Source organism: Phoenix dactylifera, chromosome 3 (genome assembly GCF_009389715.1).
Source record: "Phoenix dactylifera cultivar Barhee BC4 chromosome 3, palm_55x_up_171113_PBpolish2nd_filt_p, whole genome shotgun sequence".
NCBI lineage: Eukaryota > Viridiplantae > Streptophyta > Magnoliopsida > Arecales > Arecaceae > Phoenix > Phoenix dactylifera.
This window is the reverse complement of record NC_052394.1, coordinates 21,568,198-21,588,148: the sequence shown is the minus strand read 5'-3', so window position 1 is coordinate 21,588,148 and position 19,951 is coordinate 21,568,198. Positions and strand designations below refer to the sequence as shown.

General features: G+C 40.4%; 2 protein-coding genes across 2 annotated transcripts; both read left to right on the top strand.

Moving 5' to 3' along the window:
* Window positions 1-1,763: 1,763 nt before the first annotated feature.
* LOC103702855 lies at window positions 1,764-11,606 on the top strand. The gene is made up of 8 exons (XM_008785449.4): window positions 1,764-2,004; window positions 2,087-2,504; window positions 2,620-2,737; window positions 4,729-4,850; window positions 7,089-7,174; window positions 8,839-8,948; window positions 9,031-9,060; window positions 11,105-11,606. Exons 1-8 carry the CDS (start codon window positions 1,779-1,781, stop codon window positions 11,159-11,161), a joined length of 1,167 nt encoding a protein of 388 aa, XP_008783671.2. The 5' UTR covers window positions 1,764-1,778; the 3' UTR covers window positions 11,162-11,606.
* A 3,012-nt stretch (window positions 11,607-14,618) lies between these two features.
* LOC103702856 (dof zinc finger protein DOF2.1) lies at window positions 14,619-17,344 on the top strand. The gene is made up of 2 exons (XM_008785450.3): window positions 14,619-14,779; window positions 16,244-17,344. The coding sequence occupies exons 1-2, from the start codon at window positions 14,753-14,755 to the stop codon at window positions 17,105-17,107; spliced, it is 891 nt and encodes a 296-aa protein (XP_008783672.1). The 5' UTR covers window positions 14,619-14,752; the 3' UTR covers window positions 17,108-17,344.
* Window positions 17,345-19,951: the final 2,607 nt, after the last annotated feature.

Below are 19,951 nucleotides of genomic sequence, written 5' to 3'. Positions count from 1 at the left end.
CAGGGCGGGTTGGAGAGAAGGAAATCTAGTGAATTTGTTTGCGAAACTATTTGTTGTCGTATGATGAATCTTTCTTTTTCTGAAAGCGGACCCGCGCCCGAACGCCGCAGGCTCGATGGCTGATGACTTTGGCGGTGACCAGACCAAGATTCCACCGACCAGCTCGCACTAGCCTTCCCTTCCTCCTCTCTACCCGCTAATCTGCGCGTGCGTCACCGCCCGGTGCATCTACTGAAGGCCAACATTTCATCATGGGACGGCGCCACCTCTTACTTTCGGATATTTAAGTTAAGGTTAGTAGCAGCATGGCGTTTCAAGCCAAATTTTTTTTTAAAAAAAAATGGTATTTCATATAGTTCTAACATGAATATATTCTGCCAACAAAAATGCCAACGAAACTGTGGACTGGGTGATTTTGTAGTCTAGTCGTTTCAAAAATACCCTGTATTGTGAAAAAGAAGTTGTTTAAAGCATCCTGTAATTTATTATTTTTTTATTTTTTTGAATGTATACATGGTAAAACTGTATGACTTTTTTATTTTAACACAAAAAAAAAACAGCATTCTATTGTTGTCATGGTCCTCCCTCGCCGATGGTGACCATGAAACGGCCTCCTCACAACAAACGCATATGATATCCCTCTCTTGCACGCAAGGTTGAGGGATGATGGGTGAGACTTGTCGTGAGTAGTATTAATCATTGAGTCCGTGACCAAAGGGAAAAAGTTCGCAAGGTTATAGTATTCTTCAGCTGGCCATTTATAAAGTTCATCTACCTCAGGAGACACTGTCGCTGTTCTTTTAATTTCTAGTTGGTCAAAAGTTGGCGACAAACGGGCAGTGGATTGACGAAGGAGCAGCACGCACTCGGATCCTCCTGCTAATGCATAGGAAATGAAGAAAAAATGGAGGACTCTTAAGCGCCAAGCATCCGATTCCTCTATCATGGAGTGTGGGCCGGTGTTTTGACCTCAGAATGACATGGCAGAATCCTAGGGGATTAAAATAATGATGCATTTGTTCGTTAAATCATGGTGGTTCCAGACTTGTAGTGAGTCTATCCATTTGATGTCTGGAATTGCTAATTTATTTACATGAAAACCCTTTAACTTCTCGCTAATTCCATCACCAATGTATGAAGTCATGTGGACCCATGATTAAACTGGAAATAATTCAAAGCAGCACGAGCAGCACGAGTGCGGCTCGTTGTCCAAAGTAATCTAGAATACTTCTCTTGACAAGCCCCCAAATATTATTGAAAACAACTAAAATTATATCCTTTGTAAGAGAAATTAGACTTGCCACACGCCTACCAAGGACCAAGGTGCACTCCAAAATTCGTGATGCACGTCATGATGATTGAAATTTGAGGTGATCAAGCTGCATGATTGCATCTCTCCACCCACATTCTTACTGGATTTGACAAGTTACATAATCAATATAAAAATCAAATGAAACTGTCCAAACTTTACTTTAGTGTGCCCATCCCTATTTCAACTGATACGCATCAAACATAATTGATACTGGAATCTATAGCATCCATGATTTTTCTACGTGGCATGAAGCTCGAGTTAATTAAAATCTGATCGAGAACATGGGAAAAAACGAGGAGCAGGAGGAAGACAAACAATCTAGCATAGTTTACTGAGAACCGGGCAAGTTGGTTGCAAAAGTTGCTAGATCCAACATGGATCACTATGGGCTGCATCTAAGATATGTGAAAACTAAATGTGTCTATGCCTGTAGCCTCCCCCAAATCTATGCGTCTTTTTCTAGATCATGCGGGTTCATGACACCAGGCCCAATTGGGCCAGGCTTCTAGGAGGCTTCGACGGCCTCTGGACCGTGCTGGCCCGCGACACATGGCTCCAAGCCTTCACCGATTCAGTCAAAAAAACATTTCTGATGGCGGCGAGCTGCAGCGGCGGCCGGTTCCTCGTCGTTAACGGCGTCCCCTACGCCGGCGACGTCCCATCGGTCTCGGCCTTTCTCGAATCCACATCCGGTAACTTTACCACCACCCCTCTCCTTCTTCTCTTCGGTAACCTTACCTCCGACACCTAAAGGTGGCTTTAATGAGCACTCAGGCGCCTATACCACCACTCGCACCCACGGGAGCGCCGCCCTCGTCCTCTTCTGGGAGCGCCACCTCCACCGGCTCGCCGACTCCGCACGGATCTTGGCCGGGGCCCGGCCGGAGTTCTTCGGATCCGATCACCGCCGAGCTCGGTTTCCGGCGGCGTCCGCCGCGATCCGGCCATTTGTCGAAGAATCGCTGCGCGCCGGATTGGGGCTGGCGCTGAAGGAGCGAGATCGCGCCGGGTCCACGGAAGAGCTCGCGATCACGGCACTGGTTCGCGGCAGTGAAGAGGAGGAGGACGGGCTCGATGTGTTCCTTCATATGGGGTTCTTTGTTCCTCAGGTGTTCGGCGCCGCCGGAGCCCATCTGGCGGTCGCTGGCCGGGGGAGGGATGTGGCGGCGGCGAAGTATTCCGATTGGGCGAGGTGAGAGCTTGAGATCTTGAGTATCATTCGGATGGAATGTAGATCGAGTCTTGAGTGGTTTGTTGTCTATTTAAAGCTTTGAGATTTTTAGATGTTCTGCTTTGTTTGATGTCAGGATTAGGAAGGGTATGGAGAAGATGAGGCCTCCTCTAGTGACCGAGCTCTTGTTGACGAACGATGGGGATCGGATTCTGGAAGGCAGCGTGACAAACTTCTTCGTTGTTTGTCGCAAGGCAAGTAGAATTTTAATATTTGCTTCGCCCTTGGTGGAACTGAAGCTTGTGACATGTTTATTCATGGAATTGTTGAAAGTATACATGAAAGAAATGTGGAATGAAGAAATGACAGTGAAATTAGAATTCGGATGGCAAGCGTTCTTCATCATTGGAACCCACCTTAATTTTAATATCATTGTAATGAATAGATTTATATGTTATAAAGCTAGAGGCCATACACCATAGAAACATCATGAGCGTGAACCTGTGAAAAGAACAAATTGATCTGTGACAGTTCTTTGGCACTGCGGTTCATATTTTTAAAACCAATTGGTCATTGAGGATTGCTAGAACATGGCCTGGAAGATATGATGTTAAGTTTTTCAAAACGTTCAACCAGTCCAGTTGGTCTTCGTTTCATTTCCTCAGCTCAAGCCCTCTCCTCCCCCCCAAATCTTTATCTTCTTCAACTCGGTCATCTTCACTATTTTGTGCACCATGCTTGCCTTCCTGTCTATCCGTACACACCTGCTTGTTATGGAACTCCATGATGGGGCATGTGCACACCCCTGGTATGGCCCCATTGAGTTACCCTCGCATGTTATAGCAGCATATGTCCCATGATGATGGGGAAGGTAAACAAGTGGAGCCCATATCTGGCTGTGGAGGTCTTGGACCCTAACAATTGGCAAAGGTGAGAGAGAAACACCACAGCCCGTGGGGTTGGTGAAAAGCAGCCAGGCATGGCTGGCAGCGCTTGTTGGAGTAACAATGGTCGTTCAGTGCCAAGGAGGTTGATGTGTGAGACACTGCATCTGTCTGGTTGGTGTTCTCTAGCCTTGGATCACGCCAACCATAGGAGGGATGGGTGAGAGAGCGAGTGAATGAGTGAGTGAGACAGAGAGAGAGAGCAATGGAAGTTTGGATTGAGTGAAAAGAAGAAGTGGCCAAGAAGAAAACATGGCAGTGGGTTGGAAGGAAAAAGGGTGTCAATGCAATGGAAGGTCAACAAGGTCTCAAGACCAAGGTATCAATGGCTCAACCAATGTTTACATAGATTGTCAACTATGTGGCAGGCCTACAGTGCATGTAGGCAGAGCAGACCTCCACATGCTAGTATGTCTGCGATTTTGGCGAGCAGACTTGCTCATTAGGTGTACCATGTCTCATTGGTCAGTAAATCCTTTTCTGAAATTTTCTGGGGTGTCATTAATGTTATTAATGTTGCTGTGTTCGAATGTGGATAAACTCAGCAGTGAAATAGCTTTGCGTCTTATGAGAGGCTGAAAGACTTATTGAAGATTCAATATGGATTGCTAACTATCAATTGTTAGCAGTCAATACTCTAGGAAGGCATGCTCTAATGTCTGATTTCCCTTTTATCTTTTTTTTTCCCTTTGCCTACTCTCTATCTTTATCCATCTTTCCACGGGTGCCCCAAGTGTTGGTGTGAGTTTTTTTTCCCTCTTATTTTTTTTTGGAAAGTTTTTTCCCTCTTATTTTTTTTGGACTCTCCCCTGTAAAAACTTTAATGAACGAGCCAGCTTGAATAGTTGACCGTCATGTCTTTCAAACTGTTTGAAAGAGGGCTGTCTTTCTTATCCAGACTCCTCAGTTGTCGCACCATATCATAATCTTTTATAACATGTTAGACCGTTGAATGCCTAATGATCATCCAGGAGTTTACTTTATAATTAACAGGAAATAGGAGATAAGAGGAAAGGAATATCATTTTTTATAGTGCTTAACCTGTCCAACGAGCACCTTGCTCATAAGTCTAGCTTGTTAGTTATATTACCATATAAGATATGTAACAAGATTTTCCAATTACCATGTAGATCTTAGAACATGAACTTTCCACTGCAGTATTTGCAATCGTTTAAATAGCAATCCAGTCACATTATTCCTTTTTATTGCAGCTTATGTGTTCTTTTTCTACGACCATTGTTTTTGATCACTGTAATGTCAAATGCTGATTAAAAATTCTCAATTTATTTGCACTAATACAGGTGGTAAATGATATGACAGATGAGGCTCTACATGATCCAGAAAATGCATGTTCATTTGAAGTGCAGACAGCTCCCATAAGTGATGGGGTACTCCCCGGAGTTATACGTCAGCTGGTGATTGAGTAAATTTCTTATCTCTTGTGCAGTTATCTTTTCCTGGACCTTTTATACGCTAAGTCAAGATATGCTGCTTGAAGATATTTCAAGTTTTCAACAGTCCCAAAAGTTGAGAAATTCAATGCAAATGTTTAGGGAAAGCATATGATATGAATTTTAGATGGAGAGAACAAAAAAGCCATATGAACAAAAAAACCCTTAAATCCAAATAGATCCAGCATATTCTATCCTACGTTATAATGCAAACTCTTGAGTGCAATTCCTGCTTCATCAGATCGCCACTGAAGGATAATTTGGTTATTTTTGTATATGTTTTTTTATAGAAAATGAATGGAGATTGATAATTGACCCTGCTTGTGCTACAGTTGCCTTTTCATGTCTCTATATCATATTTTGGAAAGGATAGGCATGGAAAATGCAATAACAGAGAGTGGGAATCATATTAGGTCTAAGCTCATCTCCTTAAATACTCTTGTTTTAAATATCTTTCTTGAATTTCTATCTCTATATAATGTTTTCAAGAGTCAAAACAAGTGCATCTACAAAACATGGGAACATGTCTATCAAGGTCCATTAATAAAAAAAATGTACATAAAATCTATTTCAGAGCATATTCACCAACTAGTGAGATAATATATATATATATATAAATATATATATATATATATATAATACTCTTATATCGAATCAGTCTAGTGGATTTTCTTGTGTCATTTAGTGATTTTTTTGGAAATGTTTCATGTAAAGAGAACAGTTATCCTACAAGAGCTATAAAAGAAAGTCCAATGTTGTCTCCCAAGAGCTAAAGCTTAATCATGATATGGTTTTCTTAGTGATTTCATAGTAGGCATGACAAAACTCTGGTATGATCAAGCTTACCTGAGAAGAAGGCTTCGAATGATCAAACATACTCCACAAATGCGTTAGAAATGATAAGCTTGGTAATTTGGGGTCAGCTAAGCATTAGATCCTCCTCCATCTAATGGATCAAATTGTTTGGCAACTTTTGACCTGATTCTTTCCAATAATTAGGGTAATACCTCCTTGCATTCAGCATTATGTTTTTGAAGAGTTTTTTACTAATGATTTTTCTTGCTTCACTTGGGTTTAGCTTATCTAACAACACCCTGATATTTGTTGCACATATGATGAATTTTAAAATAATGTCCACATTGGCCACCTATTAATCACTACTTTTATGATGATAGGTATTAGAATCTGTCCTTTGAGAGTCGTGGAAGTAGCAATTCTAAAGAACTATATCATAGAATAATAGTGTTATTATCATTTTGCTTCTTGTGCACTAATCATTTTTGCTAGCATACCTGTCAGTTTTGCATCAAAGCCATTTCTTTCTCTACTTATAACATGTTCTATCCACTGTCTCCCCAAAACAAACCCAACTTTCTCTCTACTTTGTTCAGATTCCTTGGAGTTTGACATTATCATCATAGCTTTAACTTTATTGGAGTTTGAGTAAGCAACTAATTATGTATTGGCAAGCCTACTTTTGATGAAGTTTGTTTGACACAAATCCCACTTTTTTTTGTTCATGAGGGATTGGATAATGACGTGCATGACACTGAAGCTTGCATTCAGAGCCGTCTTTTTTATGTTATTATTTCAATGGCTTGTATCTTATGAGATTGATGCAATTGACTGCTAAATGTATGCAGGGTTAGTATAAAACTTGTTAGACTGCACGGGATTGGGCTGAGATATTTTTCTTCAGAATTATAGCTGAAGTACTTACTAGTATTGCTCATTATATTGCTAAATTCTATGCAGATTAAGCTTAACAGTGTGAAACCTAAGTTATCAATCTAGAGTGAGAAGAAAATACCAGTGTTTTACATGGATCATTCACTAATTAATTATATGAATTGATGATTCATTTGTTCTGAAGCTTTAACCTAATAGACTGTTGCTGGCGAATTCATGTTTTACTAATATTAAGCCCTAGCGATGAAAATTTTCATCTTACTTAAAATTTCTCTGTCAAAAAATTCTTCACTTGATTCTGTTCCAAATTAATGGCAAACCACAGTTTTATGTATTTTTCATTATTAATAAAAATATAAGACCATATTTTTTCCGAATCTATATTAAGAAATAAATGGTTGGTTCCTGCCATCTTTCTGGGATATGTCCAATATTTTTAGAACTAATTGTTTCATTGTTAGCAATCTCAGAGATGCAATAATATTTTCATATGCGATTGCTTTTCATTTTCTTTCTTGAAGGATTTGCTCCAGTAACGGAATCCCACTACGAGAAGTTGCACCATCATGGTCAGATCGTGAACTTTGGAAAGAAGCCTTTGTTACAAGTAATATTTATATTTAATTTCTTTAAAATTATTTCTTTCATTATTTTCTGGAGACTGTGCACGGCTAGAAAATTATATAGCTTTAAATTTTGTTATCAAGTAACTTCATGTAGTGACCTTGTTTGTAGAGTGGATAGTTTTGGAACCTCTTGCCGTATAATTGGAGTATAGATGGTTTAGTTCTAATGAGCATTGATATTATGGATTTTTAAAAACCAATAAAATATGATTCCCTTTGACATTTTTACTAACTACTAATAAAGTGGTTAGTAAGTTTTTTGCATCCCATTTACTGCTGTTCTTAGCAGTTTAATATAATGCTTGATCAACTGAGTTGGAGTAAAATTCTTTATTACAAGTTCCTCCTCTGCCATCCTAAATTCCTTTTTTCACCCAGGTTTCTAGGTGTAAAACAGAATAAAAAACACGTAAAATGGGAAAAAAAAAACAGAAGACAGAGAAGCAATTCCATAGGTACAACCATGATCTTGTTTTCATTTTTGCTGGAGCATTTCTTGATCCACTAGCACTGGTTCAGAAGACAATCTTAATGACCCTTTCTTGTTAAAATAATTTTCTGTTTTTGTATCTAGAGAGCTTTAAAATTCTTAGAAATTTATAGAACTGCCAGAGATAAAAATTCTAGTTATCAGAGCTTCATAGGAATTCCTTCTTTTGCTGTTCTGATAGGCCTCTGGAGCTAGACAATGTGAACCCTATTCTTGAGCCCTGAAAAAATTGTTCATGATATGAGGCAATCAGGTTACAGGTAGGGCTGCAAGTGGATTGGATTGACCTGCTTCCATTTGGAACCAATCCAAAAATAATCTGGTCAAACCAGAACCAAAGTTATTTCAATGAGGCTTGGATTCAAAAACATGATCTATTTCAAATATGGATTGGATTTGGATCACTAGATTTCCAATCGGAACCCAAACAGACCCGAACCGATTTCAAACCTTTAGATTCTTGTTTGGATATAAGAAATTGGTTTTGTTTTTGTCATATAGTTAGTGAATAATGTGTTTTTAATTGCACCTATATCCAATAATCAATCAAAACTTATGAAGAATATGTTTTTGATAATGTTTACATGTTGAATACTTTATTATCCTATTGTATAATATGTTTATTTCATAAATAGACAAAATTTATATATGTTTGTTATGGTTTAGGCTAGGATTATTATTGACCTAAGTTGATCCAAAAAATCCGATCAATTGACAAAACTAATATTATACCCGACCCCATCCATCTTGAGGTTTAGGTTCATTTTTTTGGACTTGATTCATATATGGATTGGATTCGGATTATGCCCATCCTCGATCCAACCTGATTTGCTTGCTGCCCTGGACTTGCAAGCCATGATAATTGTAAACGACGGCATGAGGTATGACTTAACGAACTTGCCAACATCTACCACATGCCCCAGATGTCAGGGATTTTTTTTTTTTGTTGTTTGTTTGTTTTTTTGCTGAGGTATGGGGGTTCCCTCCTCGTCTTATAGAAATAATAATAGGTTTAGAAAATGACTAGCTCAGTAGAGGGCTTGCTTATATGGACTTGAAATTTGTGGAATAGGGGAATCTTTTTTGAATTACTTGTCGTATTGAAGGTGCATCATGTGCTCTTTGCTCCCTAAGCAGCTCTAACGTGTCTTTTAGGTAGCTTGAGACTCTTGCAGCATGTTGAGACAATTCAGGCTCCAACTTCATGCAAGGCATTGTACATGAAAACCTGGAAGGACGTACCATGGGAAGTGAAGCGATTCGAGGTCTGTACACTTCTCCAATCACAAGAGCTTTGAGAGGGGGCTATCTTTTTCCATACTGACTCTCTTATGTAATTGAAATCAGGGTGTTGGGCTCATCACAACTGAAATACAGGTATACAATTGTTTGTTTGTATCAATTTTGATTGTTATAAGTATAAAAATGATTTTTTTGGTTGAAGCAATGGAAATTTTTAATACCTTCTTGTGTTGTTATGGATGGCATTTGTGCATTGTCTCAAGTTAAATGTTTGCTGAGTACTCATGTATCATCAATGAACTCCATGCTGATTGATGAGCGCACTTACAAATATTAGTGTTTAGGAAATTTATGTATATATACACCAATTTACGTGGAATGGAATAACAACACTGACACCTCTTGGGCTTGGAAGTAAAATGACTAATTTGGTAAGTCTTGCTGGTTACAATTAAGTGTGCTCTCTATTCTGAAAACTTGTCATTTTCTATTTTCATCTGGAGTCTTTCAAGTCTAGGGGGAGCATTAGAGGATCGCTCATTATAGTCTACATACTAGGATAAACATCGGTAATATTCTGATCTCTTGAGTTTCTCTATCTGGCTTGCGCGAGAAGTCTGGTTATATTCTGTTCTTGATTCTTGATTCAGTGGCTAAGATACAACAGGGTCATTATAGTCTACATACTAGGATAAACATAACTTGTCCTATAAGAATTCACCCATAAGTATAGCTTGGCTCATATCTTATTTTAAACAAGGGCATGACATAACTGGTGTTTGGTGAATATATTAGGCATGACATAACTGGTGTTCGGTAATATTCTGATCTCTTGAGTTTCTCTATCTGGCTTGCGCGAGAAATCTGGTTATATTCTGTTCTTGATTCTTGATTCAGTGGCTAAGATACAACAGGGTCATTATAGTCTACATACTAGGATAAACATTACTTGTCCTATAAGAATTCACCCATAAGTATAGCTTTGGCTCATATCTTATTTAAACAAGGGCATGACATAACTGGTGTTCGGTGAATATCTTAGGCATATAGATCATTGATTGATGTTGACCTGGACACATTTCTTGGTCTGATGAGCAATCAGAATGAGCCTGGCCAGGCTGTGAGATTGGCTTTTTGACTAGCAATATAGCTAACAATTCTGCGATCCTGATCTCTAGTTTTGCAGCCCATGTTAATTTGATATCTGACTTCATTGATTGACTAAGATTGACCTAATGAGTTTTGGATGCTGAAGTAGAGAGGCATAGCAATTATTTATGGTTGGTTATAGGTGTGGGATTGCTCATCAATTGGTACATTTTTGTCCCATTTTAGGATATTACTTTTCTCCTTGGGATTGGGGAATTATTACGAGGCCAGTAGGCAATTTTGTTCAACGATAAGGAAATGGAGAGCAGTAGTAATGAGTTCTTCTCTAAGTTCCCTCTCAAATCCATGTCGATCTCATCAACAGAACGCTGACATACATAGGATAGCTACCAAGTCTTGCATGATTACCTACCAAAAGAAAACGACAAAGTCTTGCATGATTTGTATAGCTTACAAAAACCAAATAGGATAGGTACATGGCTGAATTGGTTTCTTACGACGTGGGATATTTCTATTCCCAATTTCAAGTCAACCATGGTGGCTCTGAGTGATTTGACATAAAATTTTGCTGACACAATCTCTACCCATGATACATGCAATTCTGCTGCTAATCACAACCCTTGGTACATAGCTTGGGCTTGATGGCTAGAAAGTTGGCTAAATGGAACAGCATGTGTTCAGCATCCCTAAATCAAGGCTAAAAAATGCCTAGCCTGTTGGTAAAGCCTCTTGGTGATTGCATCATTTACTTGGGATCTAATCCCACCTTTGGAGAGAAAGCTACCCCCAGTTCTTAAGCCCAACATTGCTAAATTTAGATTTAAATTTAGACTAGAATTGTTGCATTGCTGAAGTGCATGATGCATATCTTATTCTTGGAATTATGTTGAGCTTCGTTTTCAAGAAATTCTGTTTTATATATCCTCTTGTTTTTCTTAATTCAGCCAGTTTGGTGACAAAGTAAATCATGCTCGTGTATCTTGTTTCTTCAGCCAAATCTTGTATGATTTTCGCAGCAATATTCTTGGCCATTCTGTTAAGCTGCTTTTTTCCATCCTTTTTTTTTCAGAGGGAAATAGCAAACCGAGCAAGAGTGGATGGATACCAAATAAGTAAATTGTTTTGAAGAATAGCATGCCTGCTTCTTCAGATAAATTTGGCGTCAGGAGTTTTGTTAAAGTTGATGTAAAGATTAACGGGCATGAACTGGAAATCATTTTACTTGGGGAATTTATTCACTTCTATGAGTGAATAAATGTTCATGGCATGTGGGGCAGGATTTTGCTCATGGATTTATTCATCATTGTTCGACAGGGGAACCCTGGTGTCAAAGGGCTCCGGAGGTTCAAAACAAGTTTGCCTAGCGTATATACATTGATTCATAAGTAGGCTTAGTAAATGGTGTCAAACTGTTATGCTTAGAATGCTTATGTTCATTTTCTGAATACTTAGAACTCTCAACCTAATGGTTAAAAGACTGATATAGAGGAGAAGATTAACCTGCTGTGATGCACAATTTTCTCAAAGACTACTCTCAAAGATGGATCATTTAAATATATTTTTGAGATTTATCTCGGGTTCCCAGTGTGTTTTCTATGATGGCTTGATATTTTTACCCCATTATCCATTCACACGCCAACCTTTCATTCTGTTCCCTAGTTTTGGGTCTGTTTGGTTTATTGGAGAAGACCTGCAAAACTGAAGTATTTGAAAGAAAATGAGTTTTTGATGGTGGGAAAACTTTAACAAAGTTTAGCTTTTCCTTTTTTCTTGACAGAATTATTTTTGGCAACCAAACAAAACGTGGAAGATGATGCAAGCTTGAGTTCGCAATGAACCATCACTTTATTTCTGCATTTTATCGCAATTCCCAAAATTAAGGGTCTCTTTGGTATCGCTTTTACTTTCTGCTTTCATTTCCAAAAACCAATAAAGAATAATAAGCTATGTGAATGATATGTTTGGCAAAGTATTTGTATTTTTAAGCTGTTAGTAAATTTACAGAAATTTTTGAAGCAAAGATTCTATGCAAGTTCTATCACCAAAATCTATCTTCCTGTACTATTTCACTAATTAGTACATGTACAAAATCAGGAAAAGAACAAGAATATCAAACAGGCCTTAAGCTATTGTCCTCCGCGTGGATAAGACACTCTGAATAAACTAGCTATTCTGGATTCAGAGTAGATAAGCATGGAGTGTTTCTTTTTTCTTTTCTTGTCATTTATGTATGATTAATAGAGTCTTCTGGGATGTGTTCTGATGACCCCAAACATATATCCACCAACCTCATCCACTCGCAGAAGCTTGCACCTAGATTTTTTCCCCCCCTCAGTCGTAGACTTCTCCATGCTGCTGGGGCGTCACTCTGTAGCACTTTCTGAGATGTTCGCCAATTTCTTCTCGCTGTTTGGTGCTGATTTGCCATTTTATGACCATGTTAGCTTGCTTTTTTTTCTTGGGTACTTGTTAGCTTGCTTCAAAAGTAGCTTATATATATAAAATGAAAGTGCGATGAACTATGGGATCATTTTATACGATACGATGGAGGTAAAGAAAAGAAGTGCCAAATGGTTTGGACACCCATGTAGTGACATCACCCTCATGATAACATTTCCACATTTCTGTTATTAATTATACAAGGACAAGAATACTGATAAAGACGAAACCTCATTAAAAATTGAACCATGTAGCCGTCTACGCAATGAACGGAGGTCGCATGCCTCAGTGGTGGGACCAACTGGGATGAAATTTTCTGGTAATTTCTGGTAATTTCTGGTAAGTCAAGTCAGCACAAAAAATAAAATCCTCAATAGATCAAATCAAAAAGACAAAAAAAAAAAAAAAACCAATCTTATATATTATTTCTAAGTTTCGTATGTAATTTTATTATGTTTTTGTTCCACTAACACACTTCTGATGGAATACTCACCGGTCACCATCCAATTGCACTATTCTAGAGATGTTCACCAATCTATGCAAGCTTATAGCGTGGCGATTGATGAGCAGTGGCAGGCCATGGAACAGATGATGAGACCCACTGCAGCACATGTTGTACCATGCAATCGCCTGATTAGTTACAGATGGCAGCAGTAAAAAAAAAAAAAAAAAACTTTCACTGTCTGGTAGAAACCATCCAATCCCTGTTAGTTCTGTTCAGTCCGCTGCCAAGTATTCGAAACCCCGTTTAAAGTTGCATGGAAGATCTGCCTCCTGCCTGCGCCAGTGGTTCTGCACGCTAGTTTTGGTCTCGGACCAGAGAGCGGAGGAGACCAGCCAGGGAAGCCAAATGGCCAATGGAGAAGACATGCAGCCGCGCACAACCGCCATCAAGTCCTTCTTGTCCTCTTCCCAAACCAAACCACTGACCGTGGGTCCCTTTCGCCTCGTCAGCCGTCACGCTCCCCACCCGGCTCTTCTCTCTGACCCACCACCCGACAACCGTCCCAACCACCGATACGACACCCATCGCCGTCGTTTTCTACGGCGACGAGGTCTCTCCCCTACCTCGTACGTTACGCTTCCATTCCATTCCTTCCACCGCCCCTAAACCTAACCCGACCCGCTCGCTCACGTATCTTCTGGAACCGGATCCCGTGTACGGACGTCCGCATAGAGATTATGCTTTGCTTGCTCGGAGTGGGGAGGCGCGGGGGGCCCAGCCGAGCGGTCGGCTCGAAAACCGAAATATTCCGTCAGCTTCTCTTCTGGCACTTTGTCCGCCCCGCGGGCATCCCTGGCTCTGCCTTCCCCCACCGACAACCCATTTGGATTGGGTGGCGGCCCCCACCCAGCCTTATTCCTTCCTTCCTCGCCAATTAACCGCCACGTTCCATTCCCGATAGATGATTCCTCGGTAAGCGTACCCAAACGGTGAGCGGACCGTTAAAGTAGAAGGCCCCCCCTTCCGTCGACGGTATTGGGACGGTCAGGAAAGCTCGCCAGGCGGCAGCGGCGCGGGTGGCGTGGAAGCGCTCTTCTTGGGGACCATATTTTTAGCCGCCCATGCGATCCACAGCCGACGGATCGGATTCCACCGTCCACTGGATGCGGTCCATCGTTTTGGACAGTACGTTGGGAATTGGGCTCAAGAAAGCGAAAGCCCCCCCTCCCGCTTTAGCCAGCCATCGGACAGGCTCACCCTGGACCGCTGGTCAAACTTTGACTAGTCAACCAGGTCTTCCACCCATCGTTCAAATATTCATAAATTTAGAAGAAAAAAAACATGGGAATTAAACTGGGTGGCTGAGATCTTTTCTGCTGTTGTTCCCTCTGAGGAGGACCATCGGATGGATGGACCACGCAAGGTGGCCGCAATGGGGTCACGGTCCCCAAGTAAAGAGTGGCGATTAGTTGGGTGGGAGCTGTGGTGGCCGGGGGGTGGGGGCGGTGGGCCCATGTGGCGTTGTTGCGCTCCACGCCAGGGGTTTCCTGGGGCCCGAGTCCGTTGCAGATCGGCTCGAATTTTCCATGCTTTCTCTGCGTGCAAGCCAGGCGCATCGATCGTTTCGTACGGAACGTAATCATTCTACTCTCTCTCACCCCTCCCCCACCTCTATATCTCTTATTTATTAGAAAGAAGGTAGAAGAGCTCATCCTCTCTACCTTGCCTGTGCCTTATTTTCACTGCACTTGCCCTCCGAGTCTCTCTCTCTCTCTCTCTCACACACACACACACACTCAGAATCTTGCTTGATTTCCCTGAGGTTGTGCATGGATGGAGATCTCTAATGCTCATCACCAGGTAAATTATGGTGGCATGCACACGTCTTTGGCTAGGGTTTATACATCTCTATAGTCTATTCTCCTTCCGTTTTTCTTCTCCCCCGACTTCACTAGAGTTTTGAGATCTAGTTTTCTTTTGTTTCTAAGCATGTTTGTCACAAGTTAGCTAGGTTTCATGTCACAATTATAAACATGAGACAGAAGTTCAGAGCTCTTTCTTCTGGGGTTTTTTCATTTTTTTGTGTGTGTGTGTGATGTGGGATTTGGTTGGGTAGACGATGTTAGGCATGGAACTTGCCACTTTGTTTCATGGTGGACTGTGTGCTGTCCCAATTCTTGGATCGTGATCTAATATGCTTTTCTTCTAAGATAAGGTTATAAAATCGTCATACTCAATCCATCGTATATCTAAGAACCGATAGTTCGCCTTTAGGGTTAAATAGTGGCCAATTTCATTCTCGTAATAAGATTGAAAGGGTATCGAGATGTCATCGGAACTCTGGTGTTAAGCATGCTTGAGCGAGAGTAGTACTAGGATGAGTAATCTGCAGATGAGTCTGGTGGGTTATTTTCTGCCAAGCTTATATCTGCTGGGTTTTTTTGTCAATCATTTCCCGAGAAATGATATGGCCAAATGCTTTTGGAGTGCTTTGGTGCCCTGAATTTTTTTCAATTAGTTTGTTGGTTTGTATTCAGCCTCTCGGGTGTCATTTGAATTTATCTTGAACAAAAGTTTCTTCCAATTGTCTTTTTAAACTTTTCCTCGTTTCTTTTTCGGTACAAAGCTGCCATTCTACCATGTGCCAGCTAAGATACTCTCTCTCTCTCTCTCTCCCTTCTAGGTGAAACTTTAAATCATATGGATTTGGAGTAGAAGGCCATCATTCATGATTTTGAATTCTAAATTTTTGTGAGATGTGAGAGATAATCTTTCTCATCGGTGAGGGGTAACAAACCAAACCCTAAACTGCACTAGAACAACATTACTGATGTTTGAATTACTTTTACTAGCTCGTACGTTCCATTTTACTAGCTCTTTTCCTCATCCTTTACTTTTTGTACATCTGAAGATCAAGAACTAAATCAAAATTTTCATTTCATAACTCACGAGCTGTGGAATTCTGCACCAATTTATCCTTTGATGTGATTGCAGCTCCAAATTTCACGAATATTAACTTTCTGTCACTTCCTTTCCTTATCAGTTAGGACACCTTCTGCAGGTGAAGGACAGGCCTCTTGTAAAACTGGAATAAAACTAGTTGATCCTTGAATTGTGTCTCAGCAGTTCTTAGCTTACATTTCCGTGGTCTTATCAGCTTTTATACTTTGGAACATTAAAAACTTAATCAAATTTTCCAGCTAGAAAGGCCATGTCATCCATGAGTTATGATGAAACTTTCACCCTTTGATGCGATTACAACCCCAAAATTTTTAAGGTTATGTTTTCATTTCTTTTTATGGGTGGTGATGATTCTTCTCACAGGTCATGGCTAGCCATCCACTGGAGGAGGTGCTAGTTTGCTCCAAGCCACAGCAGCCAGGTGAGAGGAAGCAAAGGCCTCATCCAGATCAGGCCCTTAAATGCCCAAGGTGCGACTCCACCAACACCAAGTTCTGCTACTATAACAACTACAGCCTCTCCCAGCCCAGGTACTTCTGCAAGGGCTGCAGGAGGTACTGGACCCAAGGTGGCTCCCTGAGGAATGTCCCAGTTGGAGGTGGCTGCAGGAAGAACAAGAGATCCTCATCATCATCCTCTTCCTCTTCCTCCTCCTCGAAGAGGCTGATTGCAGACCAAGATCCCACATCCAACTCCAACCCACTACTCCCAGGCCTCATCCCCCCACCCCTTTCATATGATCCAAGTGACCTCACCTTAGCCTTTGCTGGCCTCCACAAGCCACCAACCCCAAAGCAGTTAGGGCTGGAGGACCATGACACTTTTCTTCTAGGGAACCCTAACCCTAACCCTAACCCTAGCACAAGCTCTATTCCCACCGCCCCCGCTAGTGGCTTTCTTGACATACTCAGGAGTGGGTTTGCTGACACCACCAGCCCGAATGGCTTCCACAATCTCTACTATGGCTTTGGTGGCAATGGCAATGTGGAAGGTGGTGTCAGTGGGGAAGAGATGCTGTTGCCATTTGAGGGAGGATTTGGTGGTGCACCAACTACAACCAGCCAAGGGTCCTGCAAAGCTATGGATGGAGGAGAGAACAAAGTGCTGATGGGGCTTCAATGGCCACTAAGTGGGGATCATGGCAATCTGGTTATGGACTCCGGAAGAGATATTTGGAATGGAGTGGGCTCCTCATGGCATGGTCTCATCAACAGCTCCTTGATGTAGAGGGTTTCATAGCTTGTTCTCTATCTTTCAAGGTCCCTGGGATTTCCATATTTTGGAAACTTCTAAATTTTATTTCTTTTCACCGTATTTTCTTTGTTATTAATCTCTCTCTCTCTCTATCTATCTATCTTTTGTTGGAGTGGTGATTTGCAAATTCTATAGTAAAATCAAACATTGAATTTTGTTTCCCAACCTTGAAGAATATGAATGATGGGGCAAGTTATTATGGTGGCGGCATTGCAATTCTGTTTATGGAATGGAAAAGAAATGGGTGGTGTTTTAGGGGAAGGAGTTATTTATTAGATTTCTGATGCATTTCGGAAGAGACGTGTGATGGTGTTCCCAATAAATTCTTTCATGATTACCACTCAGCCAGAATCTTGTTTGGTCTATCCATGGAAAAAACAACGACAAAGAAAGAAAGGAAGGGGGCATAAGCTAAATCCATGCTAGGATTGTGTGATTATGGAATCTAGGTAGGTAGCCTGCACGCCCAACAACAAAATCTTTGTGGAGATATGGTGAATATATTTTGTTGGCATCGGTGTGCTCCCAATATGATACATGAACCTCTTGTGCTGGTTTGTGCGGCCACGGAGGCAAGATAACAAAGATACAACCAACTTGCATGGTGTGCACGCGTCTACATGCACAAAATAGCGTTACCGGATGCTTGTATAAGCTCTGAAGGCCATATTTCTCAGAATACATGTATAATGAGCTATCTATTGATGATTGATTACTTTGAGAAAAAGTTGAGGATAGATCATATAAGTCTGCAACAATTCCTATGCGTACTGTTTGAAGACCAAAGTTACCTGTTTTAAAGTACTATTGGTTATTCGATCGTGGATGATCATCATATGATACATGTGTAAGAATAACTTTTGGAGGAAATCAACTTGTGCTATTCAATAAAACTCGAGGGAAGAGGTGGTCAACTAGGACTCTATGTGTTCTAGTGGTCATGACTTTCTGTGGCCATATTTTACATACATTTGATTGATGTATATGCTACATATGGATCAAAGATTTGCTATCCCATCTCTCTTAATCAATACATGACATGATGCAAAGCTGAGCACTTTTAGAGATAGCATGAGTTAGTAGATCCTTCAAAGAGACATCATTCATCAAACAAACATGGTCCTAAAATACACATAAGGCCATCAATTGTACAAATCGGTGTCTACGCCGCTTTCTCACCTATTATGTATTTACACTTCAATCATAGTTCATATATCATAATCTTTTTTGAGCGAAAAATCGAGGGAGCCAGAAGCTTCCCCCAATATCATACTATCAAAAAGAGGGAAATTTACAAATAGGAGGAGGTGCAATGAATGGACAAGGGCAAGAGAGGAGAAAGATATAAGAGACACAAAGTTCATGATAGAGAAGCAAGATTTCTCCACAGTTACCGATGATTCTTCTCTATTTTTACTGACCATATATATTTCCAACTATGAAAAGTATGTAGTGCCTTTTGAAGGATGGAGTAAATGAATCGATTTCTTTTGAGAATTTTTTTTTTTTTCTATTTGTAAATCTCCTAGCAAAGGGGTGTAGGGAGCTGATCCCCAGTACTTTTTTCCAACAATTTTATGTACCTAGTTCTCCACTTGGTCTATAAATCATGAAAATTTGTAGACTGGCCCTTCAATTTCAACTGTAGTTTGATAGTGGATCAAATGCTTTTGAAGAATGGACATCTTATAAATAAGTGATTAACCGATTCACTATTTTTACCGTATAAAGGTCACCCAGCAAGAACATTTCATCCTTTCTTAGCTAGAGTCTCCCCTATGTGAAGTTTGTTTCTTACTCTCCATATGATTTTGTGATTTGGGCATCTCAATCCTTCTTATTCAAAAAAATTGTAGTAAGCATCAACCGAATATATACCATTTGGGATTAACTTTCATACCAGGACATCAACAAGCCTTGAGGGTCTAAGTAAGGCAAAAAATCTCATTAAGGGCCTCTAGTTGTCTTATCTCTTCCTATGTCAAAGGACCTTGTAGTCTAATGTGCCATGTCGACATTCTTCAACTCCAATGACCGGTCATACGGATGTTGTGCTAAACAACTGTCATATAATTCTGCAAAAAGAGAGCAAAGTAGTATTGAATTAATCATGAATCCTCCCGAAAGCAAATGCCACGTCCATTCTCAAGCTTAAAGGAGATACAATTCCAAGAAGCACCATTATGTGTGCCAATATCTCTCGAAATAGGTGATAGATTAACAAGTTTTTCTTGATCTTGTTCCAAACATGCACCTCTTGTAGGCACTATTTATCTGATTCCACCAATGGTTCTTAGAGCCTTTAAGAAACTTCCAAGTCAATTTGGCGAGTAGGGCTTGGTTCATTTGATCAATATTTTTTATACCTAATCCTTCCTGCTCTTTTATTCCGTAAACTTTATCCCAATCAAACTGACAATGAAAGCCACTGACACTTTCTCCTCCTCTCAATAGAAAGGCTCTCCTCATTTTATCAATACTATTGATGACCTATTTAGGCAACTTGAAAATCGACATGCAGTATGAAGGTAATGCAGTCAAAATAGAATTAATTAATTTTAGTCCACCACCCCAAGATAAGAGTCTACCTTTCCAAGAGGAGGATTTTGAATTGATCTTCTCAATGAGCGGTGTCCAACACTGTTCAGGCAACTTCCTATCGTAGGGCATACGCAAGTAAGGAGAACAAAAGGACCGTTTCTTACAATTTATCCATTCTACCTACATCGAAGCCTCCTCGTCTTCTATATTTATACATAGAACAAAGCTCTTAGAAAAGTTGATTTTCAATTTTAGACCAGATACCCCTTCAAAAGC

Bases quoted from the DNA above. Each gene is read 5' to 3' on its own strand.
- LOC103702855 (XM_008785449.4), top strand. From the start codon at position 1,779: ATGCGGGTTCATGACACCAGGCCCAATTGGGCCAGGCTTCTAGGAGGC. The intron at 2,005-2,086 runs GTAACTTTACCA...ATGAGCACTCAG, and splicing joins CTTTCTCGAATCCACATCCG to GCGCCTATACCACCACTCGC. The intron at 2,505-2,619 runs GTGAGAGCTTGA...GTTTGATGTCAG, and splicing joins AAGTATTCCGATTGGGCGAG to GATTAGGAAGGGTATGGAGA.
- LOC103702856 (XM_008785450.3), top strand. From the start codon at position 14,753: ATGGAGATCTCTAATGCTCATCACCAG. The intron at 14,780-16,243 runs GTAAATTATGGT...TTCTTCTCACAG, and splicing joins TCTCTAATGCTCATCACCAG to GTCATGGCTAGCCATCCACT.